The 24340-nt window shown below is 36.3% G+C and overlaps 1 protein-coding gene across 4 annotated transcripts in view; it reads right to left on the minus strand.

Moving 5' to 3' along the window:
• The window catches only part of LOC124159274 (potassium voltage-gated channel protein Shaker), a 636146-nt gene that overhangs the window by 82255 nt on the left and 529551 nt on the right, over positions 1–24340 (minus strand). For all 4 annotated transcript variants that reach the window (XM_046534976.1, XM_046534975.1, XM_046534974.1 and 1 more), the window contains exon 2: positions 6201–6324. In XM_046534976.1, the coding sequence (XP_046390932.1) occupies positions 6201–6324 (124 nt within the window). The remainder of the gene's footprint in view (positions 1–6200; positions 6325–24340) is intronic.

The raw sequence follows: 24340 nt of genomic DNA on the forward strand, positions 1-24340 counted from the left end.
GAAAGCAAAGTGGAAAGTTGGAGAAAAACATCGGGGTAAAACGAGAGCAAAACAAATATTGAGGTGAATAATATACCAGTGGGCACAATTGGATTGAATAGGGAAAATATTGGAGTTTGACGACATCCAGATTGACCCGAAGAAGGATGCTATTACGTGACGATTATAGTTGGAAATAAGTGATTGTGATAACTCCGGTCACTTCCTGTTGTATGTTAATCTGCCTATGATGTACCCTAACATTTTAAAGTAGAGCATCATGATGTCTGAATATACCCTTACTGATTAGAAATGTCGATGGAAAATGAGGACATCTTGTAAAGCAATATAATAATTGAAGCGTTGGTGATAATGGTATTCCCTACCGAAGAATGTAAATCCAAAGGAATAAATATTATTTACGTGCCTATAAGTTATTCCCTGTGGTCAAACTATTTAAAGCAACTATCAACCATAGACACGGTGCATGCTTTCTGTGATCTAATCACTGGTACTAACTAACATAAGTATGATACCTTTGTGGCAACTAAAAAATGTGGGTGCACAATTTCTCAAGGAGGATAAAAAAAACGACATACGGTCATACTAGCCTTTCACACGACCTGGAAGATATTTACGAGTATTAATGTGAAAAAAGATAAGTGTCGAAGTCTTACTTTCGAATAGATGAGGACGCGACGTATTATCAATTAATTAAAAATGAAGAGGGAACAGGAATTTGGGCTTCTTCGTTATGGATTACTTGGGAAAAATTCCTGCTGTTGTATTCAATTATGGAGCTAAGGATTCGACGAATTGAAATAGTTCATTTTAAGTTTTGATGAAGCATGCCGCTGAAAGGCCGAGAAACGTGAGAATTCACACGGCTCGAGAGGTGGAAAGGTTGGAAGAAATTAAAGATACTTGCAAACTTAGAACCACAGCAATCAAATAGGTGGAAATGTCCACAAAAAATGATGAGTTGATGAGAAAAAAACGACCAAGAGCATGTAATTGTTGAGAAGCAAAAATCAAAGAAAGACATTTCTGGGAATCAATCCGTAAGTCAAAGTACTATGTTAACTAATGTATCTAAACCATGTAAAGAAATACATAAAATGTATATAAAATGTTAAAAAAATTATATATGTATGCACTGTGTATATCTACTATATTTTGAGAGAAACTTTGGGAAATGGACGACGACCATAATTTTATTATAAAATTCCTTATTAGAATGAAAAAACGTTGTATATGCGGAAATGGGTTAGAGAGATCCATAATTATTACAACTAAATTACTGAGGAGAAACAGTCATATATGAAGATACCTTATTTTGCTGATTAATGCGTAAGCATATATAAACAGAGCGATGCTATATTTTTCTTAGTATTAAAAAGACCACTAATGAAGATTTTTGGATTAAAAGAGACTTATATAATTCTGGCATGAGGACTCAAAGTTTTATTGCTTTTCCATTGAAATCCATCGCCTATCTAGCCGTGACAATTGAATTCTAGGCCATGAACGTAGATTTAAGAAATAAAAATAGAACTAAAGAGCGAAAAGGAATTAATTTAGTCAACTAGGAAATATAGAACGATAGTTCTTAACATCAGATAGGAAAACGGCCACAGGAATTGGCGAGGCAGGTGGAGCTATAGGGCGATCTATTTTAATTTACATTGACGCTTGACCTAAATAAAACTGGAATCAGCTGGAACATGAGAGATCTTAGTATCCACCCAAGGAGATACAAAGGATGGATTGCAAGAGGAAGAATTAAGGTCTAAAATACGTTTGTAATAGCTGATTCATGGTCACTGTGATGATATGGGCACACAAAAGCAGTCGGAAAATGAGACGGAAATGGAAGATGATTGGAAAAAATTAAATAATCCTTGTAAAATATTAAAACCAATAAAACTCTTTTTGAAGGATAAATCCTGCTGTTAAAAATCTCATATCATTCATATAAGCGGTTACTAGATGAGTAAGGAATGTCAGAAAAAGCAGGACAAAGTTCGTCGCGTATTCAAAATGTATAAAATCTATGGAATATTTTGAATTTTACTTCTCACGTCAAGATGCATAATAACTAAGAAAAATGAAAAGAATTTTCGTAGCCAATCAGATAATGAAATAATGCTGTCACTCATTTTGCTATTCTGACACTAAGGCCTAACACAACATTACGAGTCTAAAGCTAGCCTTAATCAAGATGCAATGCCCGCCGAGAAAGCGTGTCACCCAGAAAATTAAGAAGGGTTATGAGTTTTTCCTTACTAAATTAGAAATATTTTAGGCAGTATTATTATTATTTTATTAATAGGCGGTCCAAAGATTTGGTTGACCGACACAAACGTTTAGTTTCTCTAATATTCAGGCAACTTGTAACCGTGGATAATTATTAAGGTAAATGTGACCTTGATTATCCGTAATAAAGAGTAAAATTTCAGTGAAAGTATATGCTGAAAGTTACTTATAATATTAATATAATATAATATTTGCAGATCCGGTTTTTCTTTGAATTATTCACCCAAGTCTTCATAAAACCTTTTTGTGTGAGAACAGGAATCCAACTTTATGTATAAAAATCTTCTAGCAATTGTTTTTTTGATAAATTCCAACATCTCATCATAATGACCATATGGCCAACAGCTCATCACAGCCATTTCAAAAGTACAGAGGTAAGTCTAAACGCAACATGGACATCATAATGTTGACTTAGTAATTGAAATTATACTATGACTGAGACAAACCTCGGTAATTTCACGTCCGCAAAGATGCTACACAACGAGTGGCCACGAAAAAATGGAATAAATATCAAACATCGCCATGCTTTCTGTTATTACAATGTTAACCCAAATTAAAGTGATCTTTAATTGAATGCACATCACCGTTGATTGAAGAGAATCACGAATATTGAAAATATTCCTGCCAAGTTTGTTAAAACTATACATTATTTCTCCTTACTTAGAGTATCCTCCCGTTCGAATCTAAAAAACATGTAAAATATATGAATAAAGTGTGGAGCTTCGTATAGTGTCAATGGTTTTATAATGCAAAAAAACCCATTCCAACTCTTTCAAATGAATCATATAAAATTCGAAGAACTTCATTGTGGAATAGTTGCCGAGAATGAACGTGCAAGCTAGTTCTTTCTTGACTTTTAAGTTCAGCCTGAAGAATTCCACTTTCTGAGCATTATCAGCTACGACTCCAACACAAGTACAGAGAAAGCAAAGGTGAGAGGAATCTGTTATTAGATTCTGCGAATGAGCAATGGTTAACACTGTGGAAGTAGTTAATATTGGTTTCTTCTCTGGGATTTTTTTCAACTCAACGTAAGTAAATTATGCTAGTACTTAGCTAGCTGCTGAAAAACTGGTCATACTACTTGCTTTTTTGGTCAAACGCATCCCTTTTAAGAATAATTGAGAGTGTTTATAGAACAAAAGAAATGATCTAGTGACCAAAGGCTTTCATCGCATTAGGAATCTCTTTGAAGAAGTAGTCAGCCCGATTTGAATTCCATACCAACGTCATCCCAAACGAGATAAGCTTCGTCAGAGTTCGCAGATGCGACGGTCCGGGACCGCGACCCCTGGAACTGCGGCCAAAATACAAATGACGCATCGATCTAAGATATTAGACATTTCTATCAAGGATATATATGCGGGACTGCGGACTGTGGGAGTTTTTGGAGGCCAGCCTCGGGCAAGGAATCCCGCCTCTTCCGCCGGCGAAGAAGCGGCGGGATCCGTGAAGTTGGCCCGCGGCCAGCAGCTGGGCTCGAGGGATGGGGGACAGATTTACAGCGGGTTTCCCACTGCGAATATTTGAAAATCCGGATATATTTTCTATGAATAGTGCGGGAAAATAGTGGAAAAGTGGTGGGGGTAAGGGGCCGTGGGATAGGGTAGTGTCGGCGAAGGAGCGAATCTAGAATATGAGAAAGCCGCGTTAGAAGTGGAGTATTACGGAGGCGGAGTGTCTGGCGGGAGAAGTTGAGCATTTTATTGCCTTCGGGGAGGAGAGATTACTTTATGAATTTAAGACTTATCTCTCTTATATTCCTCCCGACCTCGGCCGCAGATTAGGCAATTTCGTCCGTGGTCGGACGCCATTATTAAAGATCACATTTCTACTCCTTGAACGAGCTCCGCGAGTTGGTGATTCAAGATTGAATAAACTGACTTATCTGCTTGACGACCCAAATTCTAAGGAATTCCCGCAATTTGACAGATTATGCTATTTAAATATGAGATCAGCTAGGAAAGAAAATGCATTAGTGGTTTATAAGAGGAAAAAACAGTACCGAAGCGATGTGATTGCAATTTAACTAAACATGGAGTGAGTAAAAACTACACTAAAATAATTCTAAATATGTCCTCTACATGTCTAATGAAATCCAAGAAATATTCTTATTATAAATTAACCGTTGTTGAACTTGATAAAAGATAAACACGGCAAAAGATACTGAAAATTTCAATACGACTAAGACGCTAAGGCTATGAACGATGAAAAAGTTGCAGTAAACCTTTATAATTCTCTTAATTAAGTTCACAGCACCGCTTGTGACAGCACCAACTTATTCACCCTCTTCACTGCAACTTCAAATATATCTCGCTACATGAAGGATAAATCCATTAAGAACAATTCAAGTAGCAGCCCAACGCTTCAATGAAGGCCAAGGCTAACATTTTAGTTAAAATAATAAAACTCATGAAATATGAAAGTTAAAATAAATAATTTAACCTAAGAAAGTGTTTCGGTGATTAGGTCATGCCTCATTTAATTTTTCGGATTACATAATTTTGAGTAATTTGGCTGAAAAATGAAAGCACATGCCTGTGATATAGACAGGTAAACTTGAGGATTCTGGGCTGAAAGTTTCGAGGAATATTTCATACTGGCATTCTACCGGTTTTACGCAAGGGAAATCAATCCCACGGCTCTTATCAGGTAAGCCAGTGTGAGCCGTAGGGCAATAAGGGGCGCCAGACCTATCAATAAACTGCAACTGACGAGCACCGTTAAGAAAGGAGCTATTGTACACGCTAAAATATTTTATTCCTGAAAATTGGTTCCCCGGACGTAAAATCAGTGTTAATTTTAGTAATCGTTTACATACAATGTTTTTGTTTAATTGAGAAAATGAAATTTCTTAGCAATTAATACTTTTAAATTTTATCAATCGAGCTGATAAAAAACATCTTTTTTAATCCTCATAGCATATTCGAGACAAACTCTGAGAAAAATATAAAAAATACGCCTAATGCTATCGCCCTCTTCTTAGCAGAAATATTTCGGACTCCTCTGTCGGCAATCATACACGCAGGCAGTCACTTGACAAGCTAATATTTTTTGTAAAAGTAATACCATCATTTATACGGGAGATAACTTTCGAGCATACGGTCGAGCGATTGAAGAAGTAGGATTGATTCAAGTAATTACTTGTGAAACGTAGATATACTCAAACAATATGAACTTAGCATTTTTTCACATTAATTTAGTAATTAGCGTTCGGAATTCGAATGGGTTGGTGCCTTTACTCCGAATGCATATTCTTCTTAAGAGCATTGAAAGCGAAAGATCATTTAAACAAATGAAGCGGAAAAAACGTCACTTCTTGTCTGCATGAAATTTATGGGCACAATTTACCAAATAATTTCATTAATATTATTTTATATTCCATGAAATGTAATCAAAATATTCATGAAATTAATTTCATTTAAATACATGCAGGTTTTTAGGTGAAACTTAGTATAATGCAATGAACTCCTAACTCGGAGGAAGATATTTGATTGAAATGTGCCCTTTCTTCTAAGCTATCTTTTTTGTAATTCTTCGTTAAAACTTTCGCGGGTGCTCGTCATTATGATTAAAAACTTTTGGGCTATGTCGCCGCGAATTGACCCATCGCCGCGAAGCGCCCAAAGAATTGACGCGGCGACATAGCCCAAAAGTTTTTAATCATAATATCTTTTTTGTCTTCATGTATTCTATTGCTGACAAAATTTTAAGCATATTGTGCGCCACTGCCAATTTTTACTGTGTCTTTTATACTGTATCTTACCCAAACTGGGGTATATTTGTGGAATTATACTTCCCTGCGTTATATTTTATCGAGAAATGTAAATACGATAAATATAAACAAGTTTAAAAATGTGAAGTGATTATTTTTAGCCGAAAATCTTTCAAAGGGCTTGACTTACGTTGATGACGACGCGTTCACAGTAGTCGTGGTCGTGTGGGATGGGCTCGAAGTGCGCCACACCAGAGTAGGGCGCATGGGCGGCCGGGCCCTCCTCGTCCTGGCTACTCAGCTTCGGTAGGGACCTGCAGGTGATGAAGAGAGAGAAGAAACATGTTAGGAATATGCGAAACACACAGGAACAGCATACGGCAGAGCATCAAAAGAGAAGTAGAAAAGAAATTTGTATCAGTGGAAATAGAAAATTAACCTGTTCTAATTTCGTTCAGGCAATCGAACAAGTTGAAGTCAAAACAGAGTCACCTGGTGGTAGACTACGCAAACCACACATTTAGTTCATCTCGTCTGTATTGGCCACTTATTTGTTTACGTGCGGCTCCGAGTGTTATTTTGATTTTGACCTCTTGCTTGTCTTGGATTATATATTAATATTACAGATACATTTTCCGGCGTAATTCGGTGGAAATCTTTGAATTTTAACATGGTGAAAGTGCTTGTCTACTTCCGCACTTCTTTATTTTTACCGACCCAGGTTTTGACACACGATGCCATTTTCAAGGTGCCTTAAAATTTTCATTTCAAAGTTGAAAATTTTAATCCATTGAAAAGGCCTTGAAAATGGCATTATATGCCTTCGTCAGTGGAAATAAATAAGTGTGGAAATAGACAATTACTTTCATAATTTTGAAAATATTACAAAATAAATATTACATTTCTAAAAAAAACGTTGGATCTTATTTCTATTGACTCGGGGAAGCACAGAAATTTTTTTATTGGATAACAACATCATGGTATCCAAAAAACGAGTATGCTAAACTTAATTAGCACAAGACATCCTTAAATAACCATTAAAATTTTACAAACATTTAGCTTATACGATGAATAAATTTCTAAATTATAATTTCTTTTCTTGTTTAGAAATCCTAACATCTACATCAACATCTACAATGTAAATTAATAATTTTCATCAAATTCGTCTTCATAGCCGTTTGATTCTGAAATCAGCCTGATTTTTCGCAAAATTTTAAATTTTAGAGCTCGGGCGGCAGTGGTTAATATCATCCGATTTGAAAAAAAATTTGTGTGCGAGATCCTTTTATCATTTCGCAACTTTCTCGCATAGGGCAAATTTGATCAGGAAAAAAAACCTTTTTTCGGTCCACCCTAATCTACTTGCTTCCCCGCAGGTCGCCTAAATGGGGTGTGGTAGGAGGTGTTAGGACACCAGCCGTTTACACATAGTAAGGAATAATAAGGAAATGCGAAATAACGACTAGCATTTATTTAAGTCCTTTATGGCTCGGTGGAAAAACAAATTCCCACACCTATCCGTTCGTCTAAATATCTCTCTTAATTTATCGCTTCTGTTGGACTTGGAAATATAGTGGGGCTCTAATATTATGTTCTTCGTATCGCTCTTAAAGATATCTATCCTAAATTGTTCAAGTAATCCAAGCCTAGCGCGTAGCCTTCGAGTCTCAAGCGACTCCCAGAATAATTCGCTCAACATCTGGGTAACGCTGTCTGTACACCCGTAACAATTTTTGACGCTAATAACTAAAATTGACGATAATAACAATAACTAATAACGTTGATAAACACCGAAATAGGCTTTACTTGCCCTCTAAATGAGATTTATTTACATTCATTATTTATTCTGGTAACTAGACAAATAATTAATTAATTTTTTTCGTACGAGATTAAAATGTTGACAAAACATATTCCAAATCAATTTAACTTTTTCAAACATCCTTAATCTGCCTTTGAAGTAGATAGAATATGTTGGATAAGTTTAAACTTATACTTTTCTTTCTACAATCACTATCAATCACATTTAAGTATATTTATAGGAAGGAATCCAATCAGATGCTGCCGAAATCAGAAATAGCTGAGCAGGCTAGAATGAAAATCAACTGGAAAATACGTTCAAGGTGTTTATTGAATATCAAATAAAACCACTGAATGTTATATTTACTTATTATATCTACTTGCAAGTGTTTGATTAGAACAGGAATAAATGTAATATTTTGGTCAAAATGCCGAATAAGTGAATGAATGAAAATAAGAAACTTCACTAATCTTACAATTGATGAAGTGGAGTTTAATTTATGAAGTGGAGTTTACTAGATGAAGTGGAGTACTAACAAAATGGAATTGAATTATAGTGCACTATTTATTATAATTTTGGTACTACTGAATGGAATTATATAAAATAAGATATTTTCAAACACTCAAAAATCCAAGGCCATCTGTTCGCAGTGAATAAATATTATTTCTCTAGAATATCTTACTTATACATGCAATTTGGCTATGGAAATGAACAATTATACCTCTATTCATCCTTGCATGTTGAGATCGGACCTCATAAATCGTTGCTTCATTAAAAAATATGTTTCGCAGCTTACTTAGTTCAATACATTAAGAACAGTTAAGTACATTGAATGAATACATCTAACCATCCTGGCCTTACATGTGTAGCTCGTTGCAATAAAACAGATGTGTGATTTACTTTTCATTACACTAATAAATTCGATAACATGATAAAATATTCATTAATAAGTTCATCTGTGAAAAATCTGCACATTTAAGAAGTGTTGTCTCTCCAAGCTACGCCACAGTGCTCATAGAGGTAACATTCTATAAATGTCTCTAAAAAAAAGCACAGGTAATTTTTTCACTGAGAAGGAAACGTTTTTCCAGTGCCATCCCGGAGGAAAAGCAACACACATCTCTATTCTAAACATCGAGTGGCATAATTTTGCAGGAAAAGTTTGTGTAGTCTCCTTCTGAATGTGTATCGCCATCGAATCAGTTGAGTAAAGCACGAACTTGTGGAATTTACCTGATGTTTTCCATAATTAACAACTAATCTATACTAGGAAGTAGAATTTACTTTTGAAAATTTCCCGGCAAAATTGACTCATGTACAGGAGAAAATCGTAAGGAATGATTGCTATCGTATCAAGCTAACAAGAGTCATTTCGCCCATGAGGTTTTCACATATTTGACGGAAGTATATGACGGGTCCGATACTGAAGAAATTTGCTTCATGTAATCAGGAAAAAAAGTAAAACAACCTTCGAATTGGTTCTCCCATAAAACCTTTTCCAACATCGGAGGTGGACTCGTTTTCATGAGGTAGGAAGCATAAATTAATTTTTCCCGTGACCTTTCAATAAAATACAGGGGTGGATCCAACGACCCAATTTTAGCTGTAAAAGGTCATAGGAATGGAGGCAAAATTAATTATCGAAAAGACTTTTCCCCGTAATCATGCCTCTAGTCATCCCATCCTGTAGTTATCGCAAATCCATAATTTTAGAAAAAATACTACTTGCCAATATTTGTTTATAAAAAAATTAAATTGCAACCTATTTGAGAAAAAATCGTATGTAATAACATCACAAAAATTCGAGGACTCTTTTGATGACTTTCAATGACGAATGTGTGAGTGAAGGTCGCTCAAAGAGTCTCGGTTGAAGGCTCGGCGTGGGAAGAAGATATCTTGACTAAACTCCATTCATCCACCTTTCCAGCTGAACGAGGGAAAGGTCAAAATGTAAAGGTTAAATGTTATTGGGAGTGCCATACAAGATTCAGGTGACATTGCTTCGCGGGATGATGGAAAAATGGGACAGCGATTTGGCCAAGGGGAACTATGCGACTATTTGAAAAGGCGTGTCCTCTTCGAAGCAAGACGTTGGGCCCTCGCTGTGTAATTTCCTCAATAGGAGAGATGGGAGAAAATAAATCATTCTAGCTACGTCTTTCAAACGACAAGTTTAATCCTTGGCATTGAAGGACTCTGGATTTAGTTCAAGGATAACTGAGCTTAGGAGGAAGCAGGCAAGAGAAACCGCGTGACGTCAATCCACACACCCTCTTAGAGGTGTGGTCAAAGGAGAAAAAAAATATCATCCCATTGACACTCGCCGAGTACGCCATGACTTTGCAGTTCATTAACGACATTAAAATATTAGGCACATCAGTAAGAGCTCTGCTCCATTTACTGAATACACCAATGCACATGGAACATACTCACAGGTATACCATCATCAATTCACATGGGATAACTTTAAAAAATCTATGAAAAAAGTAATAACTTTTACTCTGTGGAATTCTTGGATTGATATAAATAGATATCGTGCTGATGAGTACATGATGATGATTATATAGCAATTGAAACACGTGTTGTGAGCTGTTAAAATAAAATTAGTGGGCAATGCGATATCTTTCCTTACCATTCAATATGTTGTTCCACGGTATCTCTCCGCTCAAAGTTGGAGAATTCATGGAATTTCACTGTCGAAATATGAATATAAAACTTTACGGTACAAATCATTATTAGATTTATCCAATGTTTAGCTCGCTTTAGAACCTATATACATCTTCATCAGGAAATTCATACGTGAAACTTAAGCCTTATATGCGTGATAGTTTTTGGCGACAGCGAGAGAGGAGAAAACTCGGGATAGGAGTATGGGTGTGTTCACAAAAATATAAAACACAGCGCTCTGGGAACGCCATCCATATCTGATGTCCGAGCATGGTTAAAACACAAGTAAATAAATTAATTAGCAATCAGCCCTACGTACTCATTGAAAATAAAACAAAAAACAAACTCATAAAAAGAAACAATAAAATCTTCCTTGGTAAATCCTTTAAGTCAGAGTGCCTTCTTTGATTATACTTGTAAATAAACGATCTAATATGAAGGTAGTTTCTTTCCCGGGTTCCTTTGAAGTATTGATGATAATCTATTTCTTATCACTAATGCATGAAGCTTATTCTACGTATACGGAACAAAATTAGTTTTGAGAAGATGTATTTTCAAATAAAAATTTAAGTAATCATTTAATGTCATTGCGACCCGAGAATCATGAGGAGTGAAGGAAGGCCATGTAGAACTGCGAAAATATTCAAAACTAATGCCAAGGAGGAAAGTTAGTTGACGAAAGAAAGAATGAACATGTTTCAGAGGAGGTACCGCAAATAAAAAGTATACCATTTGACAATTAAACAAGCAGGATATACTGCAGAAAAAAACGTAAGAAAAATTGAATGAAATATTCTGAAATTACATAAAAATGTTTAATTCATGGTTAATTGGTGAATGTACTTCTTTCGGGTTTGCGCGCGACCGTACATTTATTATTTGAGGGTAAATTCTCGTGTGAATTTCGAAATAAACCTTAGTTTCCATGACTGCGCGATAATGCTTTACCCGCTGATTCATATAATACAGCGGTGAATGAAAAAAGGAATGGAGACTACATGGAATGGAATTTGAGGATTTTCAAATGGATAGAAAATATTCATGAATGATATATTTTACTTAGAGACCTGAATAAGCTCAGAATCTGGCCAGAGAAAATACATTTGAGAAGAAAATGCAGCAGGATAGCATATAATATGTTGCATCAATCATAAATATCATAAAAAGGGATATTTTATCCTGTTTCAGAGACCGATGAATACCCTTTGACACACCTTCTCAGGTAATTGAAGGTTAATGGTATATGTATGTATATATAACTGTGCCTCTATGTATATTTGTCCTTCATGCGTGTCTAAATTTCAGTTCCTATCGAGATAAAAGTGAATAGACTGATATTTCATGACATGATAGATTGATAGATATAAAAGTCTAAATAAGAATTCCTGGAAACAGACCTCGGTGCCCAAAAACCTTCAGAGTAACATACACTTAAATAAAACGTATGAATTAATTTAAAGGATTTTACACTGCTTATTAAGCATTTTCTAATGGAAATAATAGTAAAAAATTATCACTGACAGTTCGATTAAATAATAAATTTTCCTATTCTATCGGTTCGTATTCCCCATCCACTAATTTTTACATTTTTTTCTAGAATTCCCGGGTATATATTGAGAGTCAACAGTATGGTATTTTACTGATAGCTAAAGAATTATCCTGGGGACATGGCCTCGCAAAACATAATAGGGGAATATGTATATAATTATGATGATTGAAGGTGATAATCATAGTGCATAGCTGACCATAATGCGTGAACCTAAAACTTATCATTTTTATGACTACATGGAGAAATGAATTGCAAATTTAATTAAAATTTAACCCTTTTACTGCCAGCCCATTTCAGGTGGGATGTACGAAGTCTGCCAAGGCTATTTTCTGGAATTAGCAACATTTCAGATTGAAAAATTTTTCAGCTACTTAATTTTATTTAATATGCCTAGATTTTTTTCCCAATTCTTAAGATATATTTACATCTTGTAACCATGGATAAATTATGGAGGTTTACAAAAATTACAGCCGTTGAAAAGGCCACAAACACGAAAATAAGTGAAATAGCTCGGGCCCCTAGCAGTTTTCGCTCAACCAGCGAGGGCCGATATATCGGCCGTAGGCAGTAAAAGGGTTACAGGGCAATCTATTTCTATTTTTTTATTCTTTATATTTTTTCTAAATGATATACCGTTTTTCTCTCTAATACGCTCTTTAAATTGACGGGATTTTCAGCTAGAATTCCACATGCTGTTTGTATATATCCGGCTGCCATGACATCGTCCTCATCCGGGGAAATGAATTAATCCTTCCATTCCACGTATAGCGGCAATTAAGGTCAGCCCTTGACTTGATCGAGTAACATTTCCGGCTCGATTCCACGAGCATTTTCGAGTGCCTGAGTGGAATTAAATAGGGTTGGGGTATTTCTCGCCTCGGTAACGAACCAGACTGCTTGACTTTCAAAATGCTAATGGAGCATAAAAATGAAGAACTTTTTTTGCGCTCAATCAATCACGTCATCTTTATTACGAAAGAATAGGCTCATCTGCATATTGCCGATTAACAATTTCTCCTCAAGAAGGCTATGGATGCCATTTAAGTCTAATTACCACTCATTGAATGAGAAAAATTGTGGCATTTGAAGGTATAACGTAGATCACGATCCCGATAATTTATGAATTAAAATGCAAATGAAATATGTTTTTTATCAAGGTAAATCCGCTAATGGTTAAAGTTTTTAATAGAATGGCAATCAGATGATGAATTTTTATCTACTTACATTTTTCTTATATAAATGAAAATGTAACATTTCTATGGAAAAAGTAAATTTATCACCAAAATGACAGAAAAGGGCATCGAGATAAAGAAAATAAACAAAATGCGAGGCATAATCTTTTTAAAAATGTTAATTGACTGAAAATCACATCTATCTCAAAACCCCTACGCAATATTTCATCCCGTAAATTGGCAATTTTAAGCAATATATTTTTTTCAATAGTTATCTATCTAAATCCAAATCATTAAAATTAAAATTTTAAACATTTTATGCGATATAAAATATATGTTCTGCATGGTTTACGAGTTCATTCCTGAAAATTTCAAAAATATTTTCCATAGTTGGAAAGGGCATAATTTGATAACTTTACCTGCCGCTAGACGATTTTAATGACAATTTTCACGAAATTTTAAATGTACACTTCTGTCTGAGTTTTACCAATGGCACGAACTTCAGGGCTTTCGAAGGTAATTTTACGAAAATTTACTTAACAAAGATAGAAAATTTCAGCAAGTGGGCATGTTAAGATGGAGTGCATTTCTGCTAATTTTATGTGCTTGATAAAATTATGATTATTTTTTGTGTACCATCAACGTCAAAAATTTGTTAAAATTTAAATAATTTTCAAATTATCCGTGTTTATGCCTTCTACTTTTTTTTTAAAAGCTATGCTGAGGATGAATAAATTCACCGAGACGTTGGCATTATTCTGGAGTAAATATTAATTTCCTGAAAATCACTTCAAAATGGACACAGCATACATTTTTGGAAACCTTTCACGTTCTGAAGTTTCTCAAAAATTCGCTCCCCTTCTGAATCCTTCCTATCCCTTCCAAAATTCTGCAGGGAGGCTCCCCGCCATGAGCCCGTGAGCCTCTTCCTCGAATTCCCCGCAAAATCCTTCCCTATCACGCTCTTTTGGCCTCAAATGCGGCTCTCATCCGCTCAAGAGGACGCAGGGGGAGTGGAAGGGGTTGGGCGAACAAGGGGGACCATTTCAGACCCCACCCTCTCGAGGGTCGATATCCTTGAAGGACCGCGGTCGTATGGCTGGCTAGAAGGACCATTACCCGTCATATTGACGGGTGGCGATTATTTTAAATATTTCTTCGTTTATGTTAAAACTAATTGATAGCTTCATCACATATAAACTTTTCCTTAATTTATCAATACAGGTGAGTATTTTTTTGCAATTCATTTTACAATAAAAAATTTGAAATTAACAGTGGTCAGGTAGCTCCTGTTTCCCTTACCCTGGCCTACCACACGCTACTCCGTATGGCAGATATGCTGCTTATTTCCATAAAAAAATGCAATTAAGAATGTAAAAATGTATAAGTACGCCAACTAAAACATCAAAATGGCCAGACGTAATATGGTGTAGTGATTTCATGAATAAAACACGCATTACCATTACAAATAAAAGCGCATTATCCGTCATTTTGACGGATGTTGGTCTTTCACGGTAGACTTGTGATAATATTCTATTTCTATGTTAAAAAATTAAATTAAGGGGGTGAGAAGCAAAAGGGTATAAGTGATTATTTCTCAACAGAGTTAGTTAAAGTTAATTGTGAGAAGAAATACATGGCATACACAAAAACTTGGTTGACAAGGGATTCCATTGAGTCTCTCTCCTGTGATGAAATCACGTGGAAACACAAATGCACCACTAAATATCAAATTGACCTGGTTTGTTTTCTATAGCTAATTTCTGTACCAAACTCCGTATAGAAAAAGAAATCACTAGTACACCTTGGCTTCTCGCCCACTCAATTATGTTTCAATGGAATACGCACCGTGAACAATAAATAATATTCAGAATAGATCAAGCCGACAGAAAAAAATTCTAGGGAACATAATTAAGTAAGTAGATGTTCAAAATGACGGGGCTGGTCCTTCTAGTGTTAAATTCCCCCCTTTCCTCCCCCAAGTCTTCCAGCTCTCACGCACTTTAGAGAGGGCACAGCCCCCGCACCGCGGTCCTATCCTCCTCCCTCTCTCCATCCTCTTCTCCATAATCCCTTCCGCCCTCCAAAATAAGTCCCCCAATCGGGGCCAATCTCCACATTCAGCTCTTTTCTCAACATTCCACTCCGAATGCGCACCCAAAATGCCAATGACGCAACGCCCCCCTCTTACTAATTTTTTTTTCAAAAAGGCGTTGTATATTGGGCGCATCAATCCGTATCACATCTCCCTATGTTTTCATACTAAGGAGTTCAATTGTATAAATGTATGCATCATATGTTCCTAGGGATATTATCCTAGAATAAAAAAAATGTATCTAATACCTCGACCGTTGGTACTTTGCTCGTTCCGGTGACGTATTTTAAAATAACTTTCTCGCCCTGAATTTTTCTCAATACAAAGAGGAGAATTTCGCCATCTGTAACCTTTATATTGTGAGCAAAAAAAATCATCTCAGAAGATATCTAGGGGAAATCTTGATATTGGAATTACAGGAAAATTTTAAAAAGGCCATCCTTGCATGCCATGAAAATTTGAAGGTAATTACATTATGTTATTAAGGAGTATAACCTCACGAAAAACGACCACTCGAGTGGTAAGGATCCGTCCTCTTAATACCAGAGCGCAGGGAGTGCTGATCTTGGAATGGAAACGTGTCCATTTCGTACCACTATACTTAATAAGCAAGTTGAATAACTTTCCTAATTGCCGTCACTTCGAGTCTAACTCAGGGTCCCTATCGCAGATTATCCATTTAAAAAATATGAATATTATGAAGCATGGCCAATTAGTTCTTCAGCAATCAAGAAGCAAGAATATTTGTTTGTGAACTGGTAAGGGTTACAACGTTCTGACTGGCATGAAACAAGGTTTTTGTGCCACACATACTGCTTCATAGCGCTTGAGGGCTAGAACCAGTGGCGGATCCCGGATAGTAACAAGGGGGGACTATGTGGGGGTTAAAATTCCAGCAGTAGCGGGGGTCGAAAAAAATTAACACTCCATCTAGTGTAAATTGGATACCCAAGGGGGGGTAGCCCTCTTAGCCCCCCCCAATAGATAAGCCACTGGCTAGAACTGCATCCATGTCAATTTTGAGAAGTATGATGTAGCCCCTACAGTTCTTTATTATAAAGGTACTCTATTTTTATAAGTAATTATTTGAATACATTTCATTGAACACTAGTTCTTTTAATACTGACCAGAACGTAGAAAAAAAAGTTCGTCGTAATGACAACACCTTTAAATGAGATTTCGGTACACAACATCATCTTCACCATACATCTACATCACCTACACATTAACCCGCAAGCCGCCTAAAAAGCGTGTGGCAGGGGGTGTTCGGACACCAGCCGTTAACACATAAAACAGGGAATGCGAAATCACGATTAGCATTTATTAAAGTCCTTTATGGTTCGGGTGAAATACGAATTCCCGTTCAGCTAAATGTCTCTCTTGTTCAAGCAATCTAAGCCTAGCGCAAAGCCTCCGAGTCTCAAGCGTCTCCCAGCCTAATTCGCTTAACATCTGGGTGACGGTGTCTGTACGCCCGTAGCAGTTTTTGACGAATAGCGCAGCCTTCCTTTGTATTTTATTCAATTCGCGGATCAAGTATTTCTTCACCGGATCCCATATGCTCTCTGCATTCCAAGGTACGTTCGGACGAGTTTAAAATAGCACCAAGAGTGTCTTTAAGTTCAGAAGGTAGAATCGACGTGTGTGCATAAAACCCTTATATTGGCGACGGAAAATCAAATGGCGTTTGTTCAAAATATTTTAAGCTGAACTTTATTTAAAAATGTCCAACTTTTCTAACGTATTTGTTACAAAAAGACGTGGTTAGCTGAATGTTATTAGTTATAATTAAAATTCTGTGTCTCACTTGTTTTATTTTTCATTGCTACTTTAATCGTTTTGAAAAATATAGCCAGAATCGATTGAAAGCAAATTTAAGATTCGAGCTTCTTTTATATTCCTTTGTCATTAATTATCGTCATTTGAATCACTTTTTTATGGGATTTAAATTCAACTGTAAATATTCACCAACCAAAACGTGAAAAGAAATGTAGGAAATTAATAACATCACTGGATACACCTTCAATCCTCGTCAAAGGCACAGCGAAAAAGTTTGACCTACCTTATCAGACGTTTCTTACCCACATTTACGGCATCGAAGTTACAAACGTGATTTATTGATATCACATTGGGAGATCACGCTCCAGATGCAGACTAAAAATGGTTTATTGATAGCATTACATCCTGAATAGACGTATTAACTATGGCAAAGTGCATCGTTTATGCTGGAAAATGTAATATTTTGAATAAACTGTCTCAGATATCAAAGTAACCAACAGATAGATTAATAGAAGGGAAATGGAGAGCAACAGAGTGCGCAGGTCAAGTTTTCAGTGAAAATATTTATGTATTTGGTAGACGATTCGAGGAAAACGGTTGTTCTAAGCAATTAAACGCTGCTTTAAAGCATTTTAAAGTTCTTAAGAAGTGTTTTGAGATGTTAGTGTCTTATCCAAGTTTAAATAATGTTGTACATTGCTAAATAAAAGAAGAGTTGTTCTCCATTTCCATTTTACTAAGAAAAAAAAAGTAAAGCCAGAGCTCTCCTGCCATATTCATCAATTCAAAATAAAGCGTTGACCATAAGATTTTAATTTTTTAAAGACGTACGCGTACAGTTAACGCTGAAATGGACACTGAAAGCGTCAATAATTGAAACGTGGAAATAGGAAAGGTAGCCAGTCAGAAAAAAATCGAAATTTCGTTTTTTCACAGAGAAGGTTAGCTACGATTGACGAAGTTTGTTCACTAATATTAGTTTCATAATGTTGGCAAACCTCTTTCTTTCGTCTGCAGTAAAATTCACATTTAGTGACTTACTACCTATCCCACTTCAAAGCTTCAATTAGAGTTATATAGATGATTTTTCCGGTATCCAATTATATTATTGTTTTATTTTTCCGTGGAACGTAGTAGCTTATTGTATAATACACTTGGCTGCTGCTCCAAGGGTTCTAGCCTCAAATACCAGGTGAAACTTTTGGATGCCCCTAAAAATGCTAGAAATGTCCCTAGAAAAATAACTGGTCCCCCAACTACTCTTATTGTGTCAAATTCACACACCTGTACATGGGTCCGGGATGAATTACACCCTAGCCAAGATAAATCCAGTCACCAGGTTGAATCACAGAGTGAAGGACCGTTTGTCTGAAACTCTAAAAACCAATACAACTACATTAACGAAGCTGGGCCCTTGGACTCATTATAACCAGTGACGTTGTGGAAAAGTTAGCCTTGCCGGAACGCACTTTCCTTGACTTTTTTTTAGAAGTGAAATATTACTCTGTGTGTTTTTTATTACTAGTTATTATTCAAATTTCATTACAGATTTTTTGTTTTGTTTACGAACGTATATATTAGAAATTTTGTAGAAACAAAATTGATGAAAATGTTATTTCACTATTATGTCTTTTGCTAACCAGTGCCGGAACGGCGTTTTGGAGCGTTACAGCACCATGACACCACTGATTATAACCCAATGTTAATTCTGAGTAACATAAAAAAATGTATACATTTTCAGCTCTATTCAGGAGTTGCGAGTTGTTTATTTGCTGTAAAGTTGAAATATGTAGCTGCCACAATAATGATGATTGATTAGAAAATTTTCACATTTTCACAGTAAAATGAGAAGTCCTGAAATATAATTTCTCCCGGAAGCAGCTCTGGGTTAGAAAGGATTAAAGGACTACGAAAATGTATAGCTAATCTTTTGAAACAATCGTATTTAGCGTGAAAATACGATTACTAAATGTTTGAGGAAAGCAATATGGCCGACTGCGCAAAAGTGAAGCTCAAATTTCCGTCGCTGCGTCCAGCTAAAGCACTCTCCCAGTGGAAAGCACGCCGCCCTTACGTTGACTTTCTTTCCTATCGGACTATTCGCCGTGAAAGCTTTCTCCAATGGTGGCTGCGAGACATAAAGTCCGCTGGGACCACGCCGAGTCCATCCCGTGTCACAGCCAGGTGTCACTAAGCCATGGGCTCGCTGACTTCATTGCCTCGGTAAACTCGGCACCAGATGTCATATTCCGATACTTTTTTTTTACAGCAGAGCCACATTTTGATGCTAAGATATCGGAGTCACAGCCAGATCTGCCCATTACCAAGTCCCCACTCCGAGAAACTTTCACGGCTCCGAATCACCCTCATACTCCGTACCAAAGTAGGTAGTGTCTTACCCTATTAATAATATTCAAGAATTTCCAAGAACACTTCCCGGTAATAAACTAATAAAATAGACATGTGTTGGGAGTGATGCAATTTAAAAAATTCAATTTCTGGGGATAAACAAGTTTAGGTGCAAAATAAGAGACATTTATAATACTTTCCTAATATTTCATGTCTCACAAACTTGTTTTACGATGTCAGGCACATTGAGTTTGGAATTTCAATTGCATCTATGACCAACTTGCTTGTAACTACATGAACTTGATGAGAATGCTTCCTAAACATATTTACAGGAACATTTATCGAATTGATTCAGGTAGAAACACAATGAGAGATAACAGAAATAAGATTAAAAATACCTTAAGACAACTTATTAATCGTGCATTGTTTTTACGTAACATTGGATGCACACTAGATAGTAGTAAAATGAAAGGCTGAGTATTTAACTGAGTTTTCAAAGATAAAATGTGGGGTTAAGAAATAGGTGTATGGAAAAGAGGCGTAAGATTCTCTTCAAACTATAGAATAAAAAAATCGCAAATAAAAAAAAAATCCTCCAAAAATTCTATTTTTGCTAGGAAATGGTTAATATTAGAACTACATCTCTGTGAAGGATAGACAACACCAAGTGATTGACGTATATGGCAAATAGAATGCGTAAAAATGAAGATGAAGAAAAATAGGAAAGGGAAACATTTATGATAGTAATTTCTCCGGGGAATGAATTTCTTTGTCCTCGAATCTACGTAAATTCCACCTCTTCCTATCCAATTTCCTCACGTCTAACCTCATCCGGCATAAAACAGAACTGTTAGGCCGTGTAAGCCATTTCCCTAAGTAAAAAAAGGCGTGGTGGAGATACTTAAAGGATTGCAGTTATGAAAAATAGAGGAAACGGGAACAAAAAATGGGTCAAGACAATAAAAAGCTGAATGCATAATGATTCCCTTATTTACATGCCAGAAAAGCTCACAGAAGTTTAACAAAAGGAAATTTGCGTTCGTATTATGTAATTTTCTCTGATGGGTCAAGGAAGAGTAGAGTACTAAGCATAATATTGTTCTAATTTTTTTTGGATTTTGTATTGTGTCTGTTTTAAAAATGTGACTTCCGTTTTTACGTTTGTTTTTAAAAGACGCAGGATTTTATAGAATAATGTGACGTTTGAACCATCACGCCGAATAAAAATCTGAAATTTACTAGCGTTATCTGGATTCTCTCCAGATTAAAAAATTATCTGACTAAAATTCTCAGTGACTTTCAATTATATTATTTGTTACCTCTTGCGATGCGTACTTGTGAGGATTCAACGATAGGGGACGTACATAGGACAAAATTTTCGGCTTAGGCGTCCACAGAATTTCACCACTCCGTAGACCAACATCTTATTAAATTTTCCTAATTCGAAAACCTTCCCTCCCCTTGGTCGCGAGCCCAGCATCTTTTAACTACGCATAAATACAGTCATATTTATCCCCTCAAGTAATGGTCTATGCATTCGTCGGCTCTCAAAATACCAAGTATCATTTTTTTCTTTTCCCGTTCTAACTTAATCTAATAGTTTCCTTCTCCTGGCAAGCAATTGTGAAGGTTTATACTTATTTGTTATCATAAAAATTTATTTATCTTCATCTTCAACACCGCTCCCTTGCATCTCGCCGGGATGAAACGCCATATAATTTTCTCCACGTTTTCACGACGCAAAATATGATAAATGAAATAAAACTCTTTTCTATTTATATTTTAATAAGTTCTCAGTGATGTACAGATACTAAGGGATAACAAGCCTCAGTGGTTATAAAAACATCAACTACAACGCATTTTAACGGTTTAGTGACGTCTTAACGTGGAAACGAGGAACTGAGTTAAAATAGGGCGGAGGTAAATGAATTAACCAATCGAATCAAGAGCACAGTTTGAAGGAAAATCATGGCCTTATATATGACCTATCACTGGAGATATCGGGGTCCTTCCGGGGTGTATGGAAAACACCCCTGGACAAATGGGGGTCCTACCCCGCAAACTTTAGGGATTTTTGATACTGGAAACGTGATTTTTAGGACTCAAAAACAGTAATTTTGTACGAGTATTTATTACAAGTTATTTATTGAGGCCATATTACTCGTTTTTGCCTCTATTCAAGGCTCAAGGGGAGACCCCCCAGTTGTAACCCGAAGAAACTCCCCACCTCGTGGCTACGCCACTGATCTTACTTATTAAAACGTTTCCCTATTATTCTTATTTATAGGGAAACATATCATGCCAGCTAAATGTTGACTACAGTGTACTATATGCATTTAAAGTATTCAGGATGATAGCGTAAAAATTTTAAACGAATAATGATCCACGAAAAGAAAAATATAAACAAAATACAAATGGTTGTGCAGAAGTGATGCGTACAGTTTTAGACAAGGAGACCAGTGTTGCAACTATGGAGGGTTTTGGGGGATAAACTCCCCCAGAGTTTGAGAATAAAATACCCCTCAAAGGCCATAAAATTCATCAATTTGAACAATTTATCTCAAAAGTTTTCTGGGGGAGGGCACCCACAACTCCCGCTTGCCATAGCGGATAATACATATCTCCCAGACCCCCCAGTATTAGTTGCGCCTAAAATCCTCCTAGCCTTAATTCCTAGCTGTGCGCTTGAAGGGGACTGCATAGAGGAGGCCCAATTCCATTTCACAGGCTGATTTCTGTTGCCACTTCGGTCGCATTTTAATCGATTTTCAAAAATGTCCGCGGTGCGGTGACGAGTGCAATGCTATCCAATTTTTTCCCAATATTTAGCAGAATGATGTTTGTAATTGCGAGGAAGAGCATTGGGGAGTTACGCATTTGATAAAAGTGGCGTCTTTTGTAAACCCATTTAAATGCGCGCATTTTAATCGATTTTCAAAAATGTCCGCGGTGCGGTGACGAGTGCAATGCGATCCACTTTTTTTTCCAAATATTAAGCAGAATGATGTTTGTAATTGCGAGGAAGAGCATTGGGGAGTTACGCATTTGATAAAAGTGGCGTCTTTTGTAAACCCATTTAAATGCGCGCATTTTAATCGATTTTCAAAAATGTCCGCGGTGCGGTGACGAGTGCAATGCGATCCACTTTTTTTTCCAAATATTTAGCAGAATGATGTTTGTAATTGCGAGGAAGAGCATTGGGGAGTTACGCATTTGATAAAAGTGGCGTCTTTTGTAAACCCATTTAAATGCGCGGTGGGCGACAACACCCTTAAGATGCCGACTTGAGGATCCTCTTTTGCAATATTCGTGACTGTACGCATCAATCACGCCAGACCGGCTGTGTTTCGTTTTTTTTCTCTCTTTTTCGGGGATTGCTACCAGTTTAAAATTTACGCTATCATCTAGAAAACTTTAAGAGAGTATAGAGTACAGCGCAGTAAAAATGTAGCTAACACGATACGTTTTCCTATGAACAAAGTCTTTGTAAAGTTTTAAAAGAAAGTGTATTTTTTTAAGCTATGGAGAGACTGTTGGAGGGGGAAAAAATTTCCAGACTTAAATTTATAGGAAAACCTATCATGTTAGTTAAATGTTGAATTCAGCATACTCTATACACTCTAAGCGTTTTCAAGATGATCATGTTTCTATGCGTTCATCGATCGTTTATCGTTTCTGTTCCATCCATGCGTTTTCATGATGAGCGTAAATTCTATACAAGTAACGTCCCACGAAAAAGAAAAAAAAACACAAAACACGACGGTCAAGCGGGAGTGATGCGTCATCTTATATAGCGAACGTATTCGCGAGAGCAAATATCACTCCCGGGTGTCGAAGGGAAAAAAATGTACTCCAGGGAGGAGGAAGTGTTTTTTCTTCTTTTTAAGTTGGATAGAAACAGTTGGAGGGGAAAAAACCCAAATACTATAATGCATAGGAAGGCTTATCATGTTAGCTAAATGTTAACTTCAACGTATACAATACACTCTCAAATTTTTCTAGTTGATAGCATAAATTTTAAGCCTTAAACGATCCACGAAAACAAAATAGATTCAAAGTTGTCAGACGAAATGTTATGGAACATGTTAAAAGGATTGATACAGAAATGAATTTGCAATGTCCACTTCACTTCAACCCTACTGCGTCATTATCAGGTACTTTGAGTGTTAAGTTTTACCAAGGTCCAAGCGGATATTGCAAAATACATATTTTGTTGCTGATACTGTTGGAGGAAAAACTTTTTTAGGATTCATAGAAGACTGATCATGTTAGCTAAATTATTGGAGGTTACTAGGGATTTCCACCGGGTCAGGCCGACGCTTCGATACACGAGCCGTCCATCGTTAAGTATCTGGGAATCACAGCGTAATAATGATAATATGTTAGCTAAATGTTGATTACCTGCATACTCTTTATACCCTTAAAGTTTTCTAGATGATAGCGTACATTTTAAACGAGTATCTATCAGTTTTCCTGGATATTTCACTATTGCCTTAACCGTTATTTTTTTACACAACACGACTTGCGTTTCTATGAATGAATTGTTTGAATTTCCGGATTTCCGCCGTGAATTGCACTCTAGAGAGCAGTTGGAAATTTTTTAATTTATTGAAAATCAGAACAGTACTCTGATAAACGAATATCTTCACCCATCCTTGTCCCCTATTCTGACGTCTGTTTTAAAATTCATCTCATCCTCCGTTAGCTAACTAGGTAACAGTAATAAGATAAAGACATCATAATTTACGTTTGAAGATGACGATAACTCATCGAAACCCGGGTCGCGTTCTGTAAAAAAGCAGTGGTATAAGTAATAGTGTAATATCCTAGAAAACTTAAAATGGAATATACATGAATTTCTTCGAGAAAAAATTCCCCTGGACCGTTCCCAGGTTCTTAAATTCCCATGGAAATTATACCG

This window comes from Ischnura elegans, chromosome 5 (genome assembly GCF_921293095.1).
Source record: "Ischnura elegans chromosome 5, ioIscEleg1.1, whole genome shotgun sequence".
Classification (NCBI taxonomy): Eukaryota; Metazoa; Arthropoda; class Insecta; order Odonata; family Coenagrionidae; genus Ischnura; species Ischnura elegans.